At 42.5% G+C, this 22,388-nt stretch overlaps 1 protein-coding gene across 1 annotated transcript; it reads right to left on the minus strand.

The window, feature by feature from the left end:
- Window positions 1-8,295: 8,295 nt before the first annotated feature.
- Window positions 8,296-19,392, minus strand: LOC140119213 (eosinophil peroxidase-like). The gene is made up of 14 exons (XM_072138013.1): window positions 19,309-19,392; window positions 19,140-19,225; window positions 17,772-17,865; window positions 17,067-17,242; window positions 16,595-16,715; window positions 15,706-15,835; window positions 13,645-13,851; window positions 11,990-12,311; window positions 11,639-11,799; window positions 11,180-11,432; window positions 9,839-10,009; window positions 9,424-9,661; window positions 8,841-9,052; window positions 8,296-8,520 (listed from the first exon to the last, which is right to left on the minus strand). Exons 2-14 carry the CDS (start codon window positions 19,213-19,215, stop codon window positions 8,498-8,500), a joined length of 2,184 nt encoding a protein of 727 aa, XP_071994114.1. The 5' UTR covers window positions 19,216-19,225; window positions 19,309-19,392; the 3' UTR covers window positions 8,296-8,497.
- Window positions 19,393-22,388: the final 2,996 nt, after the last annotated feature.

Below are 22,388 nucleotides of genomic sequence, written 5' to 3' on the forward strand. Positions count from 1 at the left end.
GTGTTGTGTTGTCCCTCTATGTTGTTGGCCCTCTATGTTGTGTGATGGCCCTTTATGTTGTGTGTTGTGTTGGCCCTCTATGTTGTTGGCCCTCTATGTTGTTGGCCCTCTATGTTGTTGGCCCTCTATGTTGTGTGATGGCCCTCTATCTTGTGTGATGGCCCTCTATGTTGTGTGTTGTGTTGTCCCTCTATGTTGTGTGTTGTGTTGTCCATCTATGTTGTTGGCCCTCTATCTTGTGTGATGGCCCTCTATGTTGTGTGTTGTGTTGTCCCTCTATGTTGTGTGTTGTGTTGTCCATCTATGTTGTTGGCCCTCTATGTTGTGTGATGGCCCTCTATCTTGTGTGATGGCCCTCTATGTTGTGTGTTGTGTTGTCCATCTATGTTGTTGGCCCTCTATGTTGTGTGATGACCCTCTATCTTGTGTGATGGCCCTCTATGTTTTGTGTTGGCCCTCTATGTTGTGTGATGGCCCTTTATGTTGTGTGTTGTGTTGGCCTTCTATGTTGTGTGATGACCCTCTATCTTGTGTGATGGCCCTCTATGTTGTGTGATGGCCCTCTATGTTGTGTGTTGTGTTGTCCCTCTATGTTGTGTGTTGTGTTGTCCCTCTATGTTGTTGGCCCTCTATGTTGTGTGATGGCCGTCTATGTTGTGTGTTGTGTTGTCCATCTATGTTGTGTGATGGCCCTCTATGTTGTGTGTTGTGTTGTCCCTCTATGTTGTGTGTTGTGTTGTCCATCTATGTTGTTGGCCCTCTATGTTGTGTGATGGCCCTCTATGTTGTGTGTTGTGTTGTCCATCTATGTTGTTGGCCCTCTATGTTGTGTGATGGCCCTCTATGTTGTGTGATGGCCCTCTATCTTGTGTGATGGCCCTCTATGTTGTGTGATGGCCCTCTATCTTGTGTGATGGCCCTCTATGTTGTGTGTTGTGTTGTCCATCTATGTTGTTGGCCCTCTATGTTGTGTGATGGCCCTCTATGTTGTGTGTTGTGTTGTCCCTCTATGTTGTGTGTTGTGTTGTCCATCTATGTTGTTGGCCCTCTATCTTGTGTGATGGCCCTCTATGTTGTGTGTTGTGTTGTCCCTCTATGTTGTGTGATGGCCCTCTATGTTGTGTGATGGCCCTCTATCTTGTGTGATGGCCCTCTATCTTGTGTGATGGCCCTCTATGTTTTGTGTTGGCCCTCTATGTTGTGTGATGACCCTCTATGTTATGTGTTGTGTTGTCCCTCTATGTTGTGTGTTGTGTTGTCCATCTATGTTGTTGGCCCTCTATGTTGTGTGATGGCCCTCTATCTTGTGTGATGGCCCTCTATGTTGTGTGTTGTCCATCTATGTTGTGTGATGACCCTGTATCTTGTGTGATGGCCCTCTATGTTGTGTGATGGCCCTCTATGTTGTGTGTTGTGTTGTCCCTCTATGTTGTGTGTTGTGTTGTCCATCTATGTTGTTGGCCCTCTATGTTGTGTGATGGCCCTCTATCTTGTGTGATGGCCCTCTATGTTGTGTGTTGTCCATCTATGTTGTGTGATGGCCCTCTATCTTGTGTGATGGCCCTCTATGTTGTGTGTTGTGTTGTCCATCTATGTTGTTGGCCCTCTATGTTGTGTGATGGCCCTCTATCTTGTGTGATGGCCCTCTATGTTGTGTGATGACCCTCTATGTTGTGTGATGGCCCTCTATGTTGTGTGATGGCCCTCTATCTTGTGTGATGGCCCTCTATGTTTTGTGTTGGCCCTCTATGTTGTGTGATGACCCTCTATGTTATGTGTTGTGTTGTCCCTCTATGTTGTGTGTTGTGTTGTCCATCTATGTTGTTGGCCCTCTATGTTGTGTGATGGCCCTCTATCTTGTGTGATGGCCCTCTATGTTGTGTGTTGTCCATCTATGTTGTGTGATGACCCTCTATCTTGTGTGATGGCCCTCTATGTTGTGTGATGGCCCTCTATGTTGTGTGTTGTGTTGTCCCTCTATGTTGTGTGTTGTGTTGTCCATCTATGTTGTTGGCCCTCTATGTTGTGTGATGGCCCTCTATCTTGTGTGATGGCCCTCTATGTTGTGTGTTGTCCCTCTATGTTGTGTGTTGTGTTGTCCCTCTATGTTGTGTGTTGTGTTGTCCATCTATGTTGTTGGCCCTCTATGTTGTGTGATGACCCTCTATCTTGTGTGATGGCCCTGTATGTTGTGTGTTGTGTTGTCCCTCTGTGTTGTGTGTTGTGTTGTCCATCTATGTTGTTGGCCCTCTATGTTGTGTGATGGCCCTCTATGTTGTGTGTTGTGTTGTCCATCTATGTTGTTGGCCCTCTATGTTGTGTGATGACCCTCTATCTTGTGTGATGGCCCTCTATGTTTTGTGTTGGCCCTTTATGTTGTGTGTTGTGTTGGCCCTCTATGTTGTGTGTTGTGTTGTCCATCTATGTTGTTGGCCCTCTATGTTGTGTGATGGCCCTCTATGTTGTGTGTTGTGTTGTCCCTCTATGTTGTGTGTTGTGTTGTCCATCTATGTTGTTGGCCCTCTATGTTTTGTGATGGCCCTCTATGTTGTGTGATGGCCCTCTATGTTTTGTGTTGGCCCTCTATGTTGTGTGATGGCCCTCTATGTTATGTGTTGTGTTGTCCATCTATGTTGTTGGCCCTCTATGTTGTGTGATGGCCCTCTATCTTGTGTGATGGCCCTCTATGTTGTGTGTTGTGTTGTCCATCTATGTTGTTGGCCCTCTATGTTGTGTGATGGCCCTCTATGTTGTGTGATGGCCCTCTATGTTGTGTGTTGTGTTGTCCATCTATGTTGTTGGCCCTCTATGTTGTGTGATGGCCCTCTATGTTGTGTGATGGCCCTCTATCTTGTGTGATGGCCCTCTATGTTGTGTGATGGCCCTCTATGTTGTGTGATGGCCCTCTATGTTGTGTGTTGTGTTGTCCCTCTATGTTGTGTGTTGTGTTGTCCATCTATGTTGTTGGCCCTCTATGTTGTGTGATGGCCCTCTATGTTGTGTGTTGTGTTGTCCCTCTATGTTGTGTGTTGTGTTGTCCATCTATGTTGTTGGCCCTCTATGTTGTGTGATGGCCCTCTATGTTGTGTGTTGTGTTGTCCCTCTATGTTGTGTGTTGTGTTGTCCATCTATGTTGTTGGCCCTCTATGTTGTGCGATGGCCCTCTATCTTGTGTGATGGCCCTCTATGTTGTGTGTTGTGTTGTCCATCTATGTTGTTGGCCCTCTATGTTGTGTGATGGCCCTGTATGTTGTGTGTTGTGTTGTCCCTCTATGTTGTGTGTTGTGTTGTCCATCTATGTTGTTGGCCCTCTATGTTGTGTGATGGCCCTCTATGTTGTGTGTTGTGATGGCCCTCTATGTTGTGTGTTGTGTTGTCCCTCTATGTTGTTGGCCCTCTATGTTGTGTGATGGCCCTTTATGTTGTGTGTTGTGTTGGCCCTCTATGTTGTTGGCCCTCTATGTTGTTGGCCCTCTATGTTGTTGGCCCTCTATGTTGTGTGATGGCCCTCTATGTTGTGTGATGGCCCTCTATGTTGTGTGTTGTGTTGTCCCTCTATGTTGTGTGTTGTGTTGTCCATCTATGTTGTTGGCCCTCTATGTTGTGTGATGGCCCTCTATGTTGTGTGATGGCCCTCTATGTTTTGTGTTGGCCCTCTATGTTGTGTGATGGCCCTCTATGTTATGTGTTGTGTTGTCCATCTATGTTGTTGGCCCTCTATGTTGTGTGATGACCCTCTATCTTGTGTGATGGCCCTCTATGTTTTGTGTTGGCCCTCTATGTTGTGTGATGGCCCTTTATGTTGTGTTTTGTGTTGGCCTTCTATGTTGTGTGATGACCCTCTATCTTGTGTGATGGCCCTCTATGTTGTGTGATGGCCCTCTATGTTGTGTGTTGTGTTGTCCCTCTATGTTGTGTGTTGTGTTGTCCCTCTATGTTGTTGGCCCTCTATGTTGTGTGATGGCCGTCTATGTTGTGTGTTGTGTTGTTCATCTATGTTGTGTGATGGCCCTCTATGTTGTGTGTTGTGTTGTCCCTCTATGTTGTGTGTTGTGTTGTCCATCTATGTTGTTGGCCCTCTATGTTGTGTGATGGCCCTCTATGTTGTGTGTTGTGTTGTCCCTCTATGTTGTATGTTGTGTTGTCCATCTATGTTGTTGGCCCTCTATGTTGTGTGATGGCCCTTTATGTTGTGTGTTGTGTTGGCCCTCTATGTTGTTGGCCCTCTATGTTGTTGGCCCTCTATGTTGTTGGCCCTCTATGTTGTGTGATGGCCCTCTATCTTGTGTGATGGCCCTCTATGTTGTGTGTTGTGTTGTCCCTCTATGTTGTGTGTTGTGTTGTCCATCTATGTTGTTGGCCCTCTATCTTGTGTGATGGCCCTCTATGTTGTGTGTTGTGTTGTCCCTCTATGTTGTGTGTTGTGTTGTCCATCTATGTTGTTGGCCCTCTATGTTGTGTGATGGCCCTCTATGTTGTGTGATGGCCCTCTATGTTGTGTGTTGTGTTGTCCATCTATGTTGTTGGCCCTCTATGTTGTGTGATGACCCTCTATCTTGTGTGATGGCCCTCTATGTTTTGTGTTGGCCCTCTATGTTGTGTGATGGCCCTTTATGTTGTGTGTTGTGTTGGCCTTCTATGTTGTGTGATGACCCTCTATCTTGTGTGATGGCCCTCTATGTTGTGTGATGGCCCTCTATGTTGTGTGTTGTGTTGTCCCTCTATGTTGTGTGTTGTGTTGTCCCTCTATGTTGTTGGCCCTCTATGTTGTGTGATGGCCGTCTATGTTGTGTGTTGTGTTGTCCATCTATGTTGTGTGATGGCCCTCTATGTTGTGTGATGGCCCTCTATGTTGTGTGTTGTGTTGTCCATCTATGTTGTTGGCCCTCTATGTTGTGTGATGGCCCTCTATGTTGTGTGATGGCCCTCTATCTTGTGTGATGGCCCTCTATGTTGTGTGATGGCCCTCTATCTTGTGTGATGGCCCTCTATGTTGTGTGTTGTGTTGTCCATCTATGTTGTTGGCCCTCTATGTTGTGTGATGGCCCTCTATGTTGTGTGTTGTGTTGTCCCTCTATGTTGTGTGTTGTGTTGTCCATCTATGTTGTTGGCCCTCTATGTTGTGTGATGGCCCTCTATGTTGTGTGTTGTGTTGTCCCTCTATGTTGTGTTGTCCATCTATGTTGTTGGCCCTCTATGTTGTGTGATGACCCTCTATCTTGTGTGATGGCCCTCTATGTTTTGTGTTGGCCCTCTATGTTGTGTGATGGCCCTTTATGTTGTGTGTTGTGTTGTCCCTCTATGTTGTGTGTTGTGTTGTCCATCTATGTTGTTGACCCTCTATGTTGTGTGATGGCCCTCTATCTTGTGTGATGGCCCTCTATGTTGTGTGTTGTGTTGTCCATCTATGTTGTTGGCCCTCTATGTTGTGTGATGGCCCTCTATCTTGTGTGATGGCCCTCTATGTTTTGTGTTGGCCCTCTATCTTGTGTGATGGCCCTCTATGTTGTGTGTTGTGTTGTCCCTCTATGTTGTGTGTTGTGTTGTCCATCTATGTTGTTGGCCCTCTATGTTGTGTGATGGCCCTCTATGTTGTGTGATGGCCCTCTATGTTGTGTGTTGTGTTGTCCATCTATGTTGTTGGCCCTCTATGTTGTGTGATGGCCCTCTATGTTGTGTGATGGCCCTCTATGTTGTGTGTTGTGTTGTCCCTCTATGTTGTGTGTTGTGTTGTCCATCTATGTTGTTGGCCCTCTATGTTGTGTGATGGCCCTCTATGTTGTGTGATGGCCCTCTATCTTGTGTGATGGCCCTCTATGTTGTGTGTTGTCCCTCTATGTTGTGTGTTGTGTTGTCCCTCTATGTTGTGTGTTGTGTTGTCCATCTATGTTGTTGGCCCTCTATGTTGTGTGATGGCCCTCTATCTTGTGTGATGGCCCTCTATGTTTTGTGTTGGCCCTCTATCTTGTGTGATGGCCCTCTATGTTGTGTGTTGTGTTGTCCCTCTATGTTGTGTGTTGTGTTGTCCATCTATGTTGTTGGCCCTCTATGTTGTGTGATGGCCCTCTATGTTGTGTGTTGTGTTGTCCATCTATGTTGTTGGCCCTCTATGTTGTGTGATGGCCCTCTATGTTGTGTGATGGCCCTCTATGTTGTGTGTTGTGTTGTCCCTCTATGTTGTGTGTTGTGTTGTCCATCTATGTTGTTGGCCCTCTATGTTGTGTGATGGCCCTCTATCTTGTGTGATGGCCCTCTATGTTGTGTGTTGTCCCTCTATGTTGTGTGTTGTGTTGTCCCTCTATGTTGTGTGTTGTGTTGTCCATCTATGTTGTTGGCCCTCTATGTTGTGTGATGGCCCTCTATGTTTTGTGTTGGCCCTCTATCTTGTGTGATGGCCCTCTATGTTGTGTGTTGTGTTGTCCATCTATGTTGTTGGCCCTCTATGTTGTGTGATGACCCTCTATCTTGTGTGATGGCCCTCTATGTTGTGTGTTGGCCCTCTATGTTGAGTGTTGTCCCTCTATGTTGTGTGTTGTGTTGTCCATCTATGTTGTGTGTTGTCCCTCTATGTTGTGTGATGGCCCTCTATGTTGTGTGTTGTGTTGTCCATCTATGTTGTTGGCCCTCAATGTTGTGTGATGGCCCTCTATCTTGTGTGATGGCCCTCTATCTTGTGTGATGGCCCTCTATGTTTTGTGTTGGCCCTCTATCTTGTGTGATGGCCCTCTATGTTGTGTGTTGTGTTGTCCCTCTATGTTGTGTGTTGTGTTGTCCATCTATGTTGTTGGCCCTCTATGTTGTGTGATGGCCCTCTATCTTATGTGATGGCCCTCTATGTTGTGTGTTGTGTTGTCCATCTATGTTGTTGGCCCTCTATCTTGTGTGATGGCCCTCTATCTTGTGTGATGGCCCTCTATCTTGTGTGATGGCCCTCTATGTTGTGTGTTGGCCCTCTATGTTGAGTGTTGTCCCTCTATGTTGTGTGTTGTGTTGTCCATCTATGTTGTGTGTTGTCCCTCTATGTTGTGTGATGGCCCTCTATGTTGTGTGTTGTGTTGTCCATCTATGTTGTTGGCCCTCAATGTTGTGTGATGGCCCTCTATCTTGTGTGATGGCCCTCTATGTTGTGTGTTGGCCCTCTATGTTGTGAGATGGCCCTCTATGTTGTGTGTTGTGTTGTCCAGCTATGTTGTTGGCCCTCTATGTTGTGTGATGACCCTCTATCTTGTGGGATGGCCCTCTATGTTGTGTGTTGTGTTGTCCAGCTATGTTGTTGGCCCTCTATGTTGTGTGATGGCCCTCTATGTTGTGTTTTGGCCCTCTATTAAGCAAACAGTAGTGGTGGACCTTACTGGAGGCATGAAGCTTCCCCTTTAAACCTAGGTAGTTGATGAGGCTTATGGCGCCAACAACACTGTTGTTCATATCAATTTGGGGCGATGGATTTTACAAGTGTAGACTCCTTAACACGTTACTGATGCTAAATACTCGGCAGAGCTAAACAGCAATGCGGTTCCTGATCTACCTACTCAGGCAGTCAACTGCATTTCTTAGACAATGTTGACCCCTAGTGTGTACTATGATGACTTGATACTATAGTAAATGTCTATAGTTTATGGACTATACAACTGAGCTAATGGCGTTAACATATGCCTACCCTCATCTGGGACTTACCTCCCCGTAGTACTATAAGCCTGTGGGAGCTTTTATTAGGATAAGTACTTTTCTTGTACTTCTCTAAATTTTAGATATGTAGACTTTGGGCATGGACCACATACAGACATGAGTGACCTGCACGGGACTGTTTTACGTGTTGTGGACATGTACTGTAGCCATTCACTGACTCATTTTTTATGCATTAAGTTTTTTTGCATAACCAGTTTTACCTTTGTGCACTTCCCATTTTTTTGCACAAAAACAAGAACTTCAGTGTTTTGACCAAGAACTGATAAGTTGGTTCATTAGTCAATAACATTTAAGCACACAAATATTTTATGTATTGCATTTTCTGTCCAACTAGACAGAGCAAAGAGCACAGCAATGTGAGGAACATGCCCCCCCCCCCCCTCTCCAGTGTACCTGGGGGAATCCGCAATCAACACATCCCATATCAACACAGTCCTGCTGCTACTAAAACATACACAATTGCATGGTTACACAGATCTTCATGGCTGCTACCTAACAGTACTGTATGGTCAAAAATGCAGACATCTTTCCTTTGATTTGGCGAAGAGAAAGAAACCCTAAGGTAGATGAAGCAGGAGTGTAAAGCCAATGCAGTCCACAGAATCCGTGAATAGTTTATTTTATGTAGTTTATTAAATTTGAGTCAGCAGTATACAGGTAAAAGCTATGTAAATTGTCATCCTCATACATGCTGCAATCTCTGAGGCCCCGACAGTATATTAGAAAGTTACACTCGCTTCCGATTCCTAGGTAATAATCATTCGTAGAAATGAGATTTCGTTAAATCCCCATAAAAACATCTGTAACTCTTTTATTCTTCAGCATCTTCAACTTCTGAAACACAAAATGATAAAACAAAAATTATAATTGAAGGCGTCTCCTCCCACCCCCCCATAAGGATAAGCATAAGGATAAGCATAAGGATAGGCACAAATAAGATAGATGGAACAAAACCATGACACTGTATGACAAGAGGTCAGGTATGAAAGGTCATGTTCAACCAAAGAAATATTTCCACCAAAGGAAATCTTATACTTATACGCAAATTTCGAAGAAAATTCCAGAAACCTGGAGCCAGGATCTGTTAGAAAATGGATCAGAAAGGATCCCAAATAAAACATTAACAAGGATGAGAATGTAAATGACCCTCATACCTGATCCGCTCTTCCTTCTCCTCCATGGGCTTAGATCAAAAGGTCTTATCTGGGTGCAATTTACAAAATCTCTTGGGAAGGCGTTTGCTACAAACACATTCTGAGGAACTTGGGTGATTCCGGTGTTGTCGCAGATGATTCGAGACATTGTTACTCTGTTTATAGCGTTCCTCTGAGCTGCTGTGAACTCTGACGATTTCTCATAGTAGAATCTGAGACATGAAAAGTGAAAATGTATATGAATGGTCACTGCATCTTCATTAACCGCTACATCTACACCAAGCCAAAACGCTCCAACCATTGATGGTATGGGAACCCTTCCGCCGATACACACTACCAGCCCTTGTACTCTGCAGGCACTGAGACCTACACGAACGTTGTTTGGAGGCATGTGTTCATGGTGGTGGCATATTCATGGTGCTGTGTATGAGCTAACTGCCTGAGCCGCAGATTTCAGAGCAGAGTCCTATTTCTGCCTGTGTTTGCAGTCTTTTCTGCTGTCATCGGTGTGTGAGCAGAACCAACTACGCCCCTGGTGTCTGTATGTGGAAATATAGTAGATATTATCATGTGGTGTACTCACCGGTCTCCATCGCGGCTTCTACGGAACTGGTTCCCAATTAAACAGGCTAACAGTTCACCAACTCTAGCATTTGACAGCAAAGGCTCGGCAACAGCCCCCATCCAGATGTCAATATTTTGAGGCGTGCCATAAAGTGACATGAATTTTTCAGCCAGTGGCCTGTTCCTCAAAACCTGTGCTAATTCCTCTGTATTGCGGGGTTCAGACAATCCACAAAATCTTCTCCATGTATTATACCCTATGGAAAAGGAAAAACAATATTTATTACATATGTCATATTATAATATGGACTACTGAGTAGTAACAATAGTACCTGCAAGACCCTCATCTGGTATCCTATATAAGACATCAGATGTTTGTCTACATTGATAGAGTACTTAAAGTACAGAAGCATTATAGGTGCCCTTTTAAATACCTGGTAATCCGTGTTCCCGGCCGCGCTGCATATTGATGGCTCCTAAATCGAGGCCAATACGTTTGAACAACTCAAAGAGATGTTCTCGGAGTTCATCAACCAAGATCTGGTTTTGCCTGTTCAGTTTTGCTTGATTTGCCATAAGTCCTCGAAGAAGAGGGTCAATGCCTCCTGTAATAAAGAAGGTTTAATGCAAATCTTGGTAGATGAAGAAGTAGGGTGGCACTATACCATGGTCATGTTATGGTGTGAAGACATAGTTATCATAAAGGCATAAATCTGACATCAAAAGTGAGGTGGTGCTCTGGTTCCAAAAAATGCGGATGAGTCCCAATAGAAATATCAAAAAACAGTAGAAACGGCACTCACCAATCTTCTTCTTTTTAAATGTTGCTTTATTATTGCATACTCACAAAAATTTTTTTCTTAAAATCAGTTGACCAAATGGCAGGGGTAAGGGAGGACACGGACAGACTCACGAGACAACCAAACACATGACAGCTGTTTCGCGCCGACAGCGCTTCATCTGACCTGGTCAGATGAAGCGCTGTCGGCGCGAAACAGCTGTCATGTGTTTGGTTGTCTCGTGAGTCTGTCCGTGTCCTCCCTTACCCCTGCCATTTGGTCAACTGATTTTAAGAAAAAAATTTTTGTGAGTATGCAGTAATAAAGCAACATTTAAAAAGAAGAAGATTGGTGAGTGCCGTTTCTACTGTTTTTTGATAAAGAAGGTTTAATGACATATTTGAATTACACTTTTGGGAATGGCAAATTTATACCACTTTTTTTTTTTACATAAAACAGGCTACATTTTTATCCAAATTGTACAATCTTTCAGTCTAATTTAAGGTTACCTTTACTTGATGTAATAAGACAACCGCTATCCTGTAGCCTCTCAACCTGTGGTACCAGCATCCCAGTGACATGGCGCTGTTACTTATCCAGGGGTTGAAAAACATGTTGTTTTTTTTCCAAAAAATAAAGTCATTAATGAAAGGAGCTTAGTTGTAATACCACACACTTACCATGGTCAGGAGAAAAGCACTTTTTGGAAGAAAGCCTCCATGTTTTTCAAACCCAGATAACCCGTCTAAGTGTCCTATCACTGCCTCGATTGCACTTTGCTCATGAACATTGAAAAATACTATTGAATTCAGCTATGGTGAACTTAGTAACATAAAGAATAATGATGCTAGACAATATTGCACATAAGCCAGCAAACAATTTTACACCACAAAATGATGGCATATCAGACATGATAACAAGAAGTTGACTCATACCCAGAAGTCATTGGTCCGAAGACCTGAAGCTTACACCTAGGGTCAAAGTGTATTTATGTACCTTCTCTTACAACTCTCCATGTGTTGAAGAATGTAAGGTGCAGGGGGACTGGGGGCAAGCTTGGTGAGGTCCGGTAGCCATCCACCAGGCGATAAATAAATGGCTGGATCATCGTGTGGCCCATACGAAAGACCAAACTGAACACATTAGATGCTCCTGGGTTCACACTTTCATTGTAACCACAATATGCAGGAACTGTCCGGGACATAGAAGACCCTAACAGCAGGGGAAGCCAATCTTTGTAATTTATTTTCTGGAGAGAAAAAAAAAAAGCAAATGTTACAATATACAATCCGTATCTGTTAATAGCTATAACATTAAAAAAAGATATCTTAAAATCCTGAGCAAAACTATGAAAACATAGAGATATAGGCCGGCAGATTTGGTGCAGTTTGGTAAATTTTCAATCGTAGTCTATTCAGTTTCTAGGATGTCGTCTAGACCAAAAGAATTTCTTACCTGTGTAAGGGCACCAACTATTTTCCTGGCTTCTTGGAAAAGTACCTCTCCACTCCAACGCGGATTCATCCTTCGCAATGTTGTCGCTATGCGATTGTGTTCTCTCACAAAGAGTGTGTGAAATGCTGTTAGTCCCGGCTGCTCGCTGACACGACCATCACCTCAAAGAAAAAGTTGTTTATTCTTTTTGCAGGATTGTCTTTTACCTTCGAGATTGTTAATACTCCCACTTTATATGTTTTGTCCTTTTCAGCTGTGGCCAGAATTAGTAGAATTTAGTGAGAATTATATGCTACTGCTACATATAAAGCATGAAAATAGAGGGATTATAGACAACAATAAATTACTTACCAGCTAAAAAGCACGGAAGACCAGATGTCTTATTAGTCTGCAGACAGAAATCTTCTTCCTTTCCATTAGTACTGAAAGGTAGGTATGGACGTCCATTATCATTGAAGTTTCTATTGATATCCATGAGACCCAGCTGATTGGTGTTGTCACGTAATCTTCTGGCCAAGTCATTATCACTGCCGTATACTTGACTGGCATCAATGTATGACGTAAGGATATTCATTTGTTCACGTACAATTGAACCTTGTTGAAAAGCGGGACTTGAGCGGAAAAGCGGTATACAGTCACTGCGGTTTCTTATCCGCGGGTCATTTGGAGGGATCTGTGAAGTTAAGCACATTATAGAATTTCATTCACATTTTATTGACCTTCGCTGTGATACCATAATGATGGTTAATTTTGTAATTTACAGCATTTCGTAATTTGATTTATTAACTGGATCAACCAAAGGATATAATGATGTTTTTGTCTGTTAACATGGCCAAACTTATGTGTTTGAGGTCTACTTGAATGGTCCCTTTGGGAGAAGATTCCAATGCATGGCCAACATATAGGGGCACATTTATTTACCGGTCCGAAGGAGTTCACAGGAAGTGCATTGTCCGACGACCATTCACTAAGATTGTGCGCCCGATATGCTGCATGTGTCGCTTACCCACTCAGGTCCGACGGAGTTCACCTTCCTCTTCCTGGTGCATCTAAGTGCTTGATCTTGCAACACAATTTGAAAGTTAAATCCCGTGCTCAGTCCGAATCAGTCGGATTGTCCGACACCATGCCCCCCCCCCATTCCTGTTGCATGAAAGCCGGCGCCGCTGCGCCAAAATCCAATCGTGTGCAACATAATCCCCAGTTAAATACCTGTCACAGCGCCGCAAATTCCGAAAACGTCAGAAAGACCAACGAAAGGACGGCTGCGGACTACACTAAATAAGCCCCATAGACTCACCGAAAGTGAATGTATTCATGATCATTCTTTTTAACTTGATTTATCAAAAATGCAGTAATGTAGTAAAGTAGGAATGTTTTAAATAATAGAAGTGTTACGGTAATTGTTTATTTAATCAATTATCAAAGTCCAAAATTAATTAACAAAGAACAAATTTAAAGACTTACACTTGCACACAGTTTTTAAAGGGAGTTTCCAAGAATTTTTGAAAATCCTATGAGAGCTGAGACAGGGATGTCAAAATATAATCCGCTTCAGTCAATGAATGCCCCCCCCCCCGGGACCACTGGACATCACTTCCTTTGACCACAGAATGTTACTTCTGTTGCTGTCCCCAGGTCCAAGGAGGCCAAAGCAGGTCAGGGAATCCTGGAACTTCCAACCCAACACAGGGCCGGAATCCAGAAGCAGGGTAAGTACTTCTTTCTTTTTTTGCCACCCCTGCCCTGACCTCAACAGGTTTTCCCAGAATTCCTATAAAATCCCTTTAATCTAACCTGAGAGAGACTCATTGAAGCTGAGATCAGGGTTTGGCGGCTGGACACACAAAATATTCATGCCATTTAGGTTTCTGTTTTGTTTAGCATTTTCTACGCAATTTCTGTTTTGGTGGAAAAGCATTGTTACTTCAGCATTTCCATCACACATGCCTAAATCTTTTGCACAGTCTGTTTCTAAGTAATTAACACAACTGTTTAAGAGTTACCCGTAGAGGAAAACATGGCAGCTCCCGGGCACAGCTGTGATCACAGTCAATGCCTTTCAAGAAGGATGATCTTGATGGTGTTTCTGGTGCAAGGTCAAGGTCATGATCAATCCACTGTCCCCATTGCATGAACATGAGAGATCGCTGTCTGTCTAGGGTTTGTTCCCTCTCTGGGAATTGGATAATTTGATTGGACACAGCTCTTGCCTACGATAAAACAAAAAAATTATTATGGAGAATAATTTACCATCAATTCCAAATAACTAATAACTTAACTTATTTCTTTAGGTTTTCTATTAGGGAAATAACAACAGAAATGCTACATACATATAGAACTGCAACGTCCCTGCCAATGCGCATGGCAGAGGAGTAGTTGCGAATAAGCCCTTTCACTACCCAGAACATATAGAGGTATTTGAGCAGCGGTAGATTTCCTTTGCCTGGATAGGCAAGGGTTACAGCAATGTTATGTTATCATCCAATGATGTTCCACTATTGTAACTGGAGTGTGATTGGAGGAGGAGACCTCCTGACTAGGGATTAACTAAACCCTTAGTCAGGGGAGGAGTTAGCTCTCTTCAGGCCCAGCTCTGCTAGTGAGCAGATCTCTTGAGATAAAGCTCTCAGCACAGGAGGAGCTGAGAGCACAAGCTCTGCACACAGGCCTCCTAGTCCTCATCAACTTCACACAGACTGATACTGAATATTCTCAGGATTAAAAACGGCAGCTTCCAGGATTGGACACAGCTACATCCCAGCCTGCCCCTGTATCCAGGCTGGTGACCCAACTCCTGAGGTTCCTCTCCACAATCACTCCAGTACTGCCTTTGTACAGAATCGTTTGGTGTGTTGTTACCGTTGGTTGAATAAAAAACTGTAAGTTACTTTTATTCACAACATTGCCTACGTCTGGTCCCTGCTACCGCTGTATCACCACCAAGGGCGCCCCATCTATCTACCAGGGACACACGCTACAGACTCTAAGGGCTGCCCCAGGGAGAACCAGTACATCAGCCTCTCCCTCTGTATAATTTCTTGCCAACACCACCCTGCTGGAGACTGCCAGGCTGTGGGACAGCCCTCCGGTCCCCATACCAAGCACCGTGACACTAGCGTGCCTAGGCCGCAACCGCCAGCCACTCCGGTATTCTGGGCCCAGGCTGCCTCCAGGCCCCAAGAAAAGGCCGGGCCCCGGTGGGGGATGTTGCATAACCAATGTGGCTAGCGCACATTACTGTTGTAGAACCTGTGGTTGGCATTGTTATTGGAGCATGTGTGACAGGTACACACTGTTATGGGGAAGCATGTGGTAGACACACACTGTTATGGGGGAATACGTGGTAGGCAAACACTTTTATGGGGGAATACGTGGTAGGCACACAGTGTTATGGGGGAACATGTGGTAGGCACACTGTTATGGGGAAACATGTGGTAGGCAAACACTGTTATGGGGGAACATGTGGTAGGCACACAGTGTTATGGGGGAACATGTGGTAGGCACACTGTTATGGGGAAACATGTGGTAGGCAAACACTGTTATGGGGGAACATGTGGTAGGCACACAGTGTTATGGGGAACATGTGGTAGGCACGCAGTGTTATGCGGAAACGTGGTAGGCACACTGTTACGGGGGAACATGTGGTAGGCAAATACTGTTATGGAGGAACATGTGGTAGACACGCAGTGTTATGGGGGAACATGTGGTAGGCACGCAGTGTTATGCGGAAACGTGGTAGGCACACTGTTATGGGGGAACATGTGGTAGGTACACATTGTTATGGAGGAACATGTGGTAGTCATGCAGTGTTATAGGGGAACATGTGGTAGGCATGCAGTGTTATTGGGGAACATGTGGTAGGCACACAGTGTTTTGGGGGAACATGTGGTAAGCATACACTGTTATGGTAGAGCATGTGGTTGGCACACACTGTTATGGTGGGAAAATCTGTGGTTATTGTATTTCAACAACTGCAGAGGAGATTCTATGTCTCTATGAAACACAAGTGGGTTCCAGACCACTGGTCCTAATCACATGTGGCTCTGGTCAGGCTGATAACTCACCAGGGGTAAAGTGAAGCCATTGATCGGTCTATTTTCTGTCCAGCCTTGAGGGAGCTCTCTCCCATCTTCATACTGAGCTGGTAGCAAACGTGTGTACGGCCTTCTAGAAACTCCAAAGTTTGGAAACCTCCTAAAGAAACAAATATTGGTGTCAATGATCTCTAACTGCAGTGTATATTAATGTGAAAAGAGAACTTTTTTTTTTCCTGACACCTCTCTGTCCCCATGGTCCCACCATGTCCCATTCAGAGTTCTCATACATCTTCACATCTTCATAGTATCATAGAAACATTTATGCTGGGGCCACACTTTTCCTTCTGTTGTCAGTATATACCAGACAGATTCCTGACCGATACTTACAATGGATGTTGGGTACGTCTTCATATTCAGCAACCCCCCTCCGACAGCAAGAGGAGGAGTGAGTGTTGGTATCAGGGGGCGACGTTCAGGGTTACTTCATATATGGACAGTTACATTACTGGGGACTGTGTAACGGAGGCTGGTGATGGATGCCATACAGTGGCATCCATCTCCCATAGACTATTAAGGTCTCCGTTAAACAAATATCTTTTGTTATAGAGGTGAGCAGGAGAATAAGTGAAGTCTACTACACTAGTCCATCACATGTTTCCTGCAGTATGGTGATGTATAATGACCAGACAGAGGCCAAAAGGATAGTCTAGACACGTTAAGCATGTACATCTGGAGCTTTCCCGACATCCGCGCTGAAATCGAAAGTGTGATTCTAGCTAAGCGTCTCCATGCACAATATGCTGCATAGTAGACGTAGCTTCAACACAATATGAACTTTTCAGTTCTACAAAGTTAATCCATAAGATAATAGGAAAAAAGTTTTATGGTGACCATAACTTTTCATTCTTCTTCTCACCTGTTGTTGCACTCTCCTGTAAAGGTTCTATACCGGCTTGCAGGACAAGTTTTCGGAAGATGTAAAAAAGCATATCCAGAAACCTTATGTAACATGTCTATCTGGTTGACTGTCAGCAAGTCTGTAAAAAGCATGAAAATATTATGTAATACTTATTCATCTAACAAGCTTGTCAGCCACAGCTCCCAACAGATGTCAGAAATTAGTTCAAGATTATTGGAAAGATTTACTGGAATAAAGGAAAGTTCAGCAAAAGAAGTTGTTTAACACATTTGAAATAATTATTTTTGCTGCATTGTGGAGGCTTGTGACCAGGACAAGGGGGCATCCTCTACTTCTAGAGGAGAGGAGGTCCTACCAACACCATAGACAAAGGTTCTATACTGTAAGAGCAGTGAGACTATGGTACTTTCTGCCGCAGGAGGTTGTTATCGCAGATACTTTCAGAGTTTAGGTTCACCCCTGCCGTTACCTGAGATGTTGAAAGGTCGACTGTAGATGCTTCGAACCTTCTCGGTCAGAAGTTGAAGGCTAGTTTCGATGTAGTCAGCGGATCGGATGAAGGTTCTGCTTGTTGCCACAGGCTGCTTGAAGTACGTCATGACATCAGATGGACTCAAAGTTCTGCTTCTAAGACGCTCTTTAAGGCTTAACGTAAAAATCATCGAATCAAAAGATGTTCTCAGTACATATTATTACAAGGCTGCACTAAATGATATTATAATCTTGATGATTACATAGTAAACTAAATCAGACAAATAGTAGTGTGAAGAGTCTGAGGCTTGATTTTAGAAATGATATATTAGGCTCAGTTCACACTACTGTTGAAACATTTGTTCCTTACCTCTGTTAATAAAAGTAAAGAATAGAAGTTTAACATATAATTAAAAAATCCCATTGACATTATGGTAATTTTGATGTCATCTGTCATCTTCCGTCAGGTCTCCTTTACATATGCATTTTTGACTGGAAAAAATGACGGTGGCTTCAGTACTTTTCCTCCTTTGAAAAAAACGCATGGATAACAGATACCTGCCTAACTGACTGTAATGTATAACATCAAATCTACAATGATGTCAATGCGATTTATAATTTGTACGTTAAACCTCCATTTGATAATGAACTTAGTATTATATTTTATTAATAAGATATGATTTTTGTATGTTATAAGCCTTACACATCTCGGGTGCGCTTGTAGGCAGCATCTACCAGCTTCTTTGCTTCCTGGACTGAACTGAGGATAAGATTATTATCCAGCTCCTCCACGCCATCTGTGTAAAGGAATCATAGAGTGAATGGTAACAAGGAAGAAGAAAACATTGGGGTCATTAATCTTATTTCCCCCTTCTCTGAGCTCTTCTTGCACCTTTTGTGAGTCTAATTTTGCACCTTATATGTCTTTTTCAAATAAAGTTTTTTTGCGCCTTATTACCTTTGCCTTTCCTACGCATGGTCAGGAGTGGCGAGTTATTGTGCAATTATTTTCGCCCATATAGGCACAAATACATGTTAAATAGGGTGCAAACATCTGGAAGCAGGAGAAATACAGACCAGGATTACTGCTACACGACGAACTCTGGCAGACTACTGTAAAAAGTTTCCAAAAATTGTGCAAATACCCCAATACGCTCAAAAAGTCACAAAAAAAGGCACATCAGACTAAATGACCCCCATTATGTATATTAGCCCGACACACTGAGCCTAGCACATTCTTCTAGACAAGTGCTCAAGAGAATTTGGTGCTTAGGTGCTCACCTCTATTTTCAGTTGGTCACAATTTGGAAACCATCAGAAAGATAAGAAGAACTTCATAATCTCAACAATAACCATTGTGATACATGTTGATGTTTTATATATAATATAGATACACTGTTGCAGTGTGAATTCTATAAAAATCAAAGGTCAGTATTCTAGAGCTGTCCACAATACCGCTTTTACATGGGAGCTGGCAAACTACCATTTATTCTGCATCTATAGACAGATAGTAGGTATTTATCATCAATTGTTAGCTTATACTATCAATATAGAGTAGTCATTGTATTATTGTGAAACTTAGAATTTTTCAGACATGTCACAAAGTATAAAATGTGCATCCATGTGCAGTATTATCTTATCCTTGTACTTCATATATATCTGCCCATCTATCTAGTTTAGAAACAGAAAATGGCCCTATATGCTTGAAAACTTGTACTTGTGTGCAAAATCCCAAAACCCAGACAGAGTTCATCCAACAAACTCTAAGAAAAAAGCTTCATCACTCCACATGTGCATGTAAACATTTCCACTTCAGTCTTACATTGTTGTAAAAGTGTCTTAATATCTAAAATAAGAAAGGAAGGTCCTATCCCAGATATTTAAAATGTGCAGATACTGAAGTTCAATACAGAAATATTATATATCTATCTATCTACAGTATCAATCACTATCAATAATTGAAGCTGTTATGTTGTATGATGAATAAAATATACAAGAAAAAGCAACTCATACAGATAGAAGAAGTAAAAGGTAAAAAACAAATAGATTAAACTAATCATTGGTAAATTACCATAAAATGAAGATGTGCCAATCTGTACTGATCCGAGAACCAGAAAGAGACAACTCAGTATCTGCCAGGAAGTCATGTTCTTGTACCTAGAAATACAATGTAGAAAACATACTTCTTTTTCTACTGTGATGCTACATTACCATTCCCAATATAACAAAAGATGTCTCACCTTCTCTCCCTCAGATACAACTTCCTTACACCAAGTCGGCTTTATATAGACTGGCTCCCAGGAGGGTCTTAGCCACTTTACAAATTCTAGGAGGAAGTAATGTATGGAAAAGTTGCAATACGGTTGCAAAGAGAAAGTGACTTAAGTAACACATTACATAATGTTTTTGTACTAATTGACTTGAAATCTAATACATGCGGCTCCTGTCTTCTGCAGAACTGCAAGGCTTGAAATTGATAAAATCTTAAATGAACATAAATTACTTTTTTTACCTAAACCCTAGAATTTGAAATGACTTCTTTTTAACTATGTTTTTTGTTATATACTGTATATATATATATCTCAATGCATACACAGATTGTCAGTCCTCCCTGTGGGTTGTTCCTTCGTTGCCTTGTGGATCCACCAGGAGACCTGCGCTGTACAAATGTCTTAGGCCACTGTCCTGAGTGTAAAATCCTTTCCTATTGTTCAGTAAAAATAGTACAAGTTGGATCATATTTTGGTCGCTTCAACTTAGAGTCCAGTCCTAATGCTATCCAATTATCCATTTTTGTTGCTCTAATCATCTATTCATATATTCATAGTCATATTTTCCTTGAAACTTGTGCAGGAAAACTGATTAGGATGTATCCAAGTAGTGGTAGTTTTTACCTTCTTGAGTACGAGGAGTTATGGGTATCCCCATTTTTATGTTTCTTCGGTACCTTTAGATAACAGGGGGTTCATAAAGCACCACATTGTTAGCGTACGTCTGTCCATTCCCGAAGCTTTCCCAATGAAATATAGGGAAAAACAATAGAATTACCATGGGGCACTAATATGTAATGGAGTGTCCACAGCAGAACAAGCTGATTATACACATATAAATACAGTAAAATATAATCAAAACACACATAGGTGTCTAAGGGAATAGTATAAAATGGCAACACGTTTTGGGTCGAAAGCCCTTCATCATATATATATAGTTCACCAAATACAAGGGAGGGTGGCAGGTGGTTGCCCATTAGCGGTACCCAAGCAAAGGTAAAAGTACAATTAACATATTCCTCACTGATTTTTTTTTTTTTCTTTCCATATGTTTCATTATTATACCAGTTCCTCTTCGAGCCACCGGTTTTGGAACCTTGGAAGCTGCTTTACCAACCAAGAACCATCCCGAAGGATTCCATCAGCTACTAAGGACGTCCCTTACTCCTGAGTGGGCATTATCTGTAGCATTTTCCGTACTTCCCAAAGTTTTATGAATAATGGACTAGTTTTTAGCATAGTACATTTTGGGGTCTGGCATCTGGGTTCTAAAACAGCCCTAATACTGAGTTAAAGATGGAGATAACCAGTTTAGATAGTTGCTCATTCCCAACATATTTTGGTAGTTCAGGATTTGGTCCAGATTGTACGTCTGCCATCTGAGACACTAATGGTGGAAAGTCCAATAATGAAGGTGAATCATCCTGTGATGTGACGCCTATTGACGTGCGTGTGAATTGAGCCAAGGAGGCTGCTGGGAGCACACAGAGGCGTCAGTCTGCTATTTCTCTCTATGAGGCTTTCTCATTGGCTACAGGAGAGAGTCGTAGACACCAGAACTGAAGAGTTTGACAAGTAATGAAATGTCGATAATGTGACTGTCTGAACATGTGACCATATTTGGAGCCTCATCTTCCATTTAAGGCTTTTGTGGAATGCAAAATCTACAATGTGACCTTTTCTGTGAGTGGCTGTGGGGACTGCTAAAAGGACATCTACCACCAGGTGTATGCCCCATCTGTCAGGATCAGCTCTTCTTCTAGATTCTTAGGCTCTTATTTTTACAAAAACAAGGCTTTAAAAATTATGCACATGATCCTGAGGGGCTCTTGACTCCATAGATGTTAATGGAGCCTGGTGAGTCTTAAGCCAATTTGCATAATTTTTAAAGCCTTTTTTGTTTTGGAAAAACAAGGACATAAAAAGCTAAAAGAAGTGCAAATCCTGCCAGATGGGACACACACCAGTGTGCTTGGTTTACAATCTTTCATCCTGGTGGTAGATGTCCTTTAACCCCTTAACGCTCTGCACCGTAGCTCTACGGCACAGAGGTATAAGGAGTGTATGAAGAGGGCTCACGGGCTGAGTCCTCTTCATACAAGGGTGGGGGTTTTTGCATATTGCAGAAAACCCCCACCGCTAATAACCGCAGTCGGTGCTCATTGTAATGAATGTGCTGCAAAAATGCCATATATTGCAATACAGAAGTATTGCAGTATATGGTAGGAGCGATCTGACCATCTAGGGTTAATGTACCCTAAATGGTCTAAGAAACAGTGAAAAAAAAGGAAAAAAAAAGGAAAAAAAAAGTTAAAAAAATAAAAAAAATTAATAAAATATAAAAAATTCAAATCACCCCCCTTTCCCTAGAACTGATATAAAACATCCTAAACAGTAAAAATCAAACATATTAGGTATCGCCGGGTCCCAAAATGCCCGATCTATCAAAATATTAAAAAGGGTACGGCCGACGGTGACCTCCGAGGCGGGAAATGGTGCCCAAATGTCTGAAATGCGACTTTTACACCTTTTTACATCACATAAAAAATGAAATAAAAAATGATCAAAATATCGCACAGACCTCAGAATGGTAGCAATGAAAACGTCGGCTCATTTCACAAAAAATGACCCCTCACACAGCTCCGTGCGCCAAAGTATGAAAAAGTTACTAGCGTCAGAAGATGGCAAAATTTTTTTTTCTTTTTTGTACACATTCGTTTAATTTTTGAAAATGTATTAAAACACAATAAAACCTATATAAATTTGGTATCACCGCGATCGCACCGAACCAAAGAATAAAGCTGAGGTGTTATTTTGAGTGCAGTCAAAGTCGAAAAAACTGAGCCCACAAGAACGTGACGCACGTAATTTTTCCACATTTGGATTTTTTTTCAGCTTCGCAGTACACGGCATGTTAAAATAAATAACATTACGGGAAAGTAAAATTTGTTACACACAAAATAAGCCCTCACACAGGTCTGTACACGTAAAAATGAAAAAGTTATGGATTTTTGAAGTTGGAGAGCGAGAAATGAGCGGAAAAACCCTGC

This window comes from Engystomops pustulosus, chromosome 2, assembly GCF_040894005.1.
Source record: "Engystomops pustulosus chromosome 2, aEngPut4.maternal, whole genome shotgun sequence".
NCBI classification, from domain to species: Eukaryota; Metazoa; Chordata; class Amphibia; order Anura; family Leptodactylidae; genus Engystomops; species Engystomops pustulosus.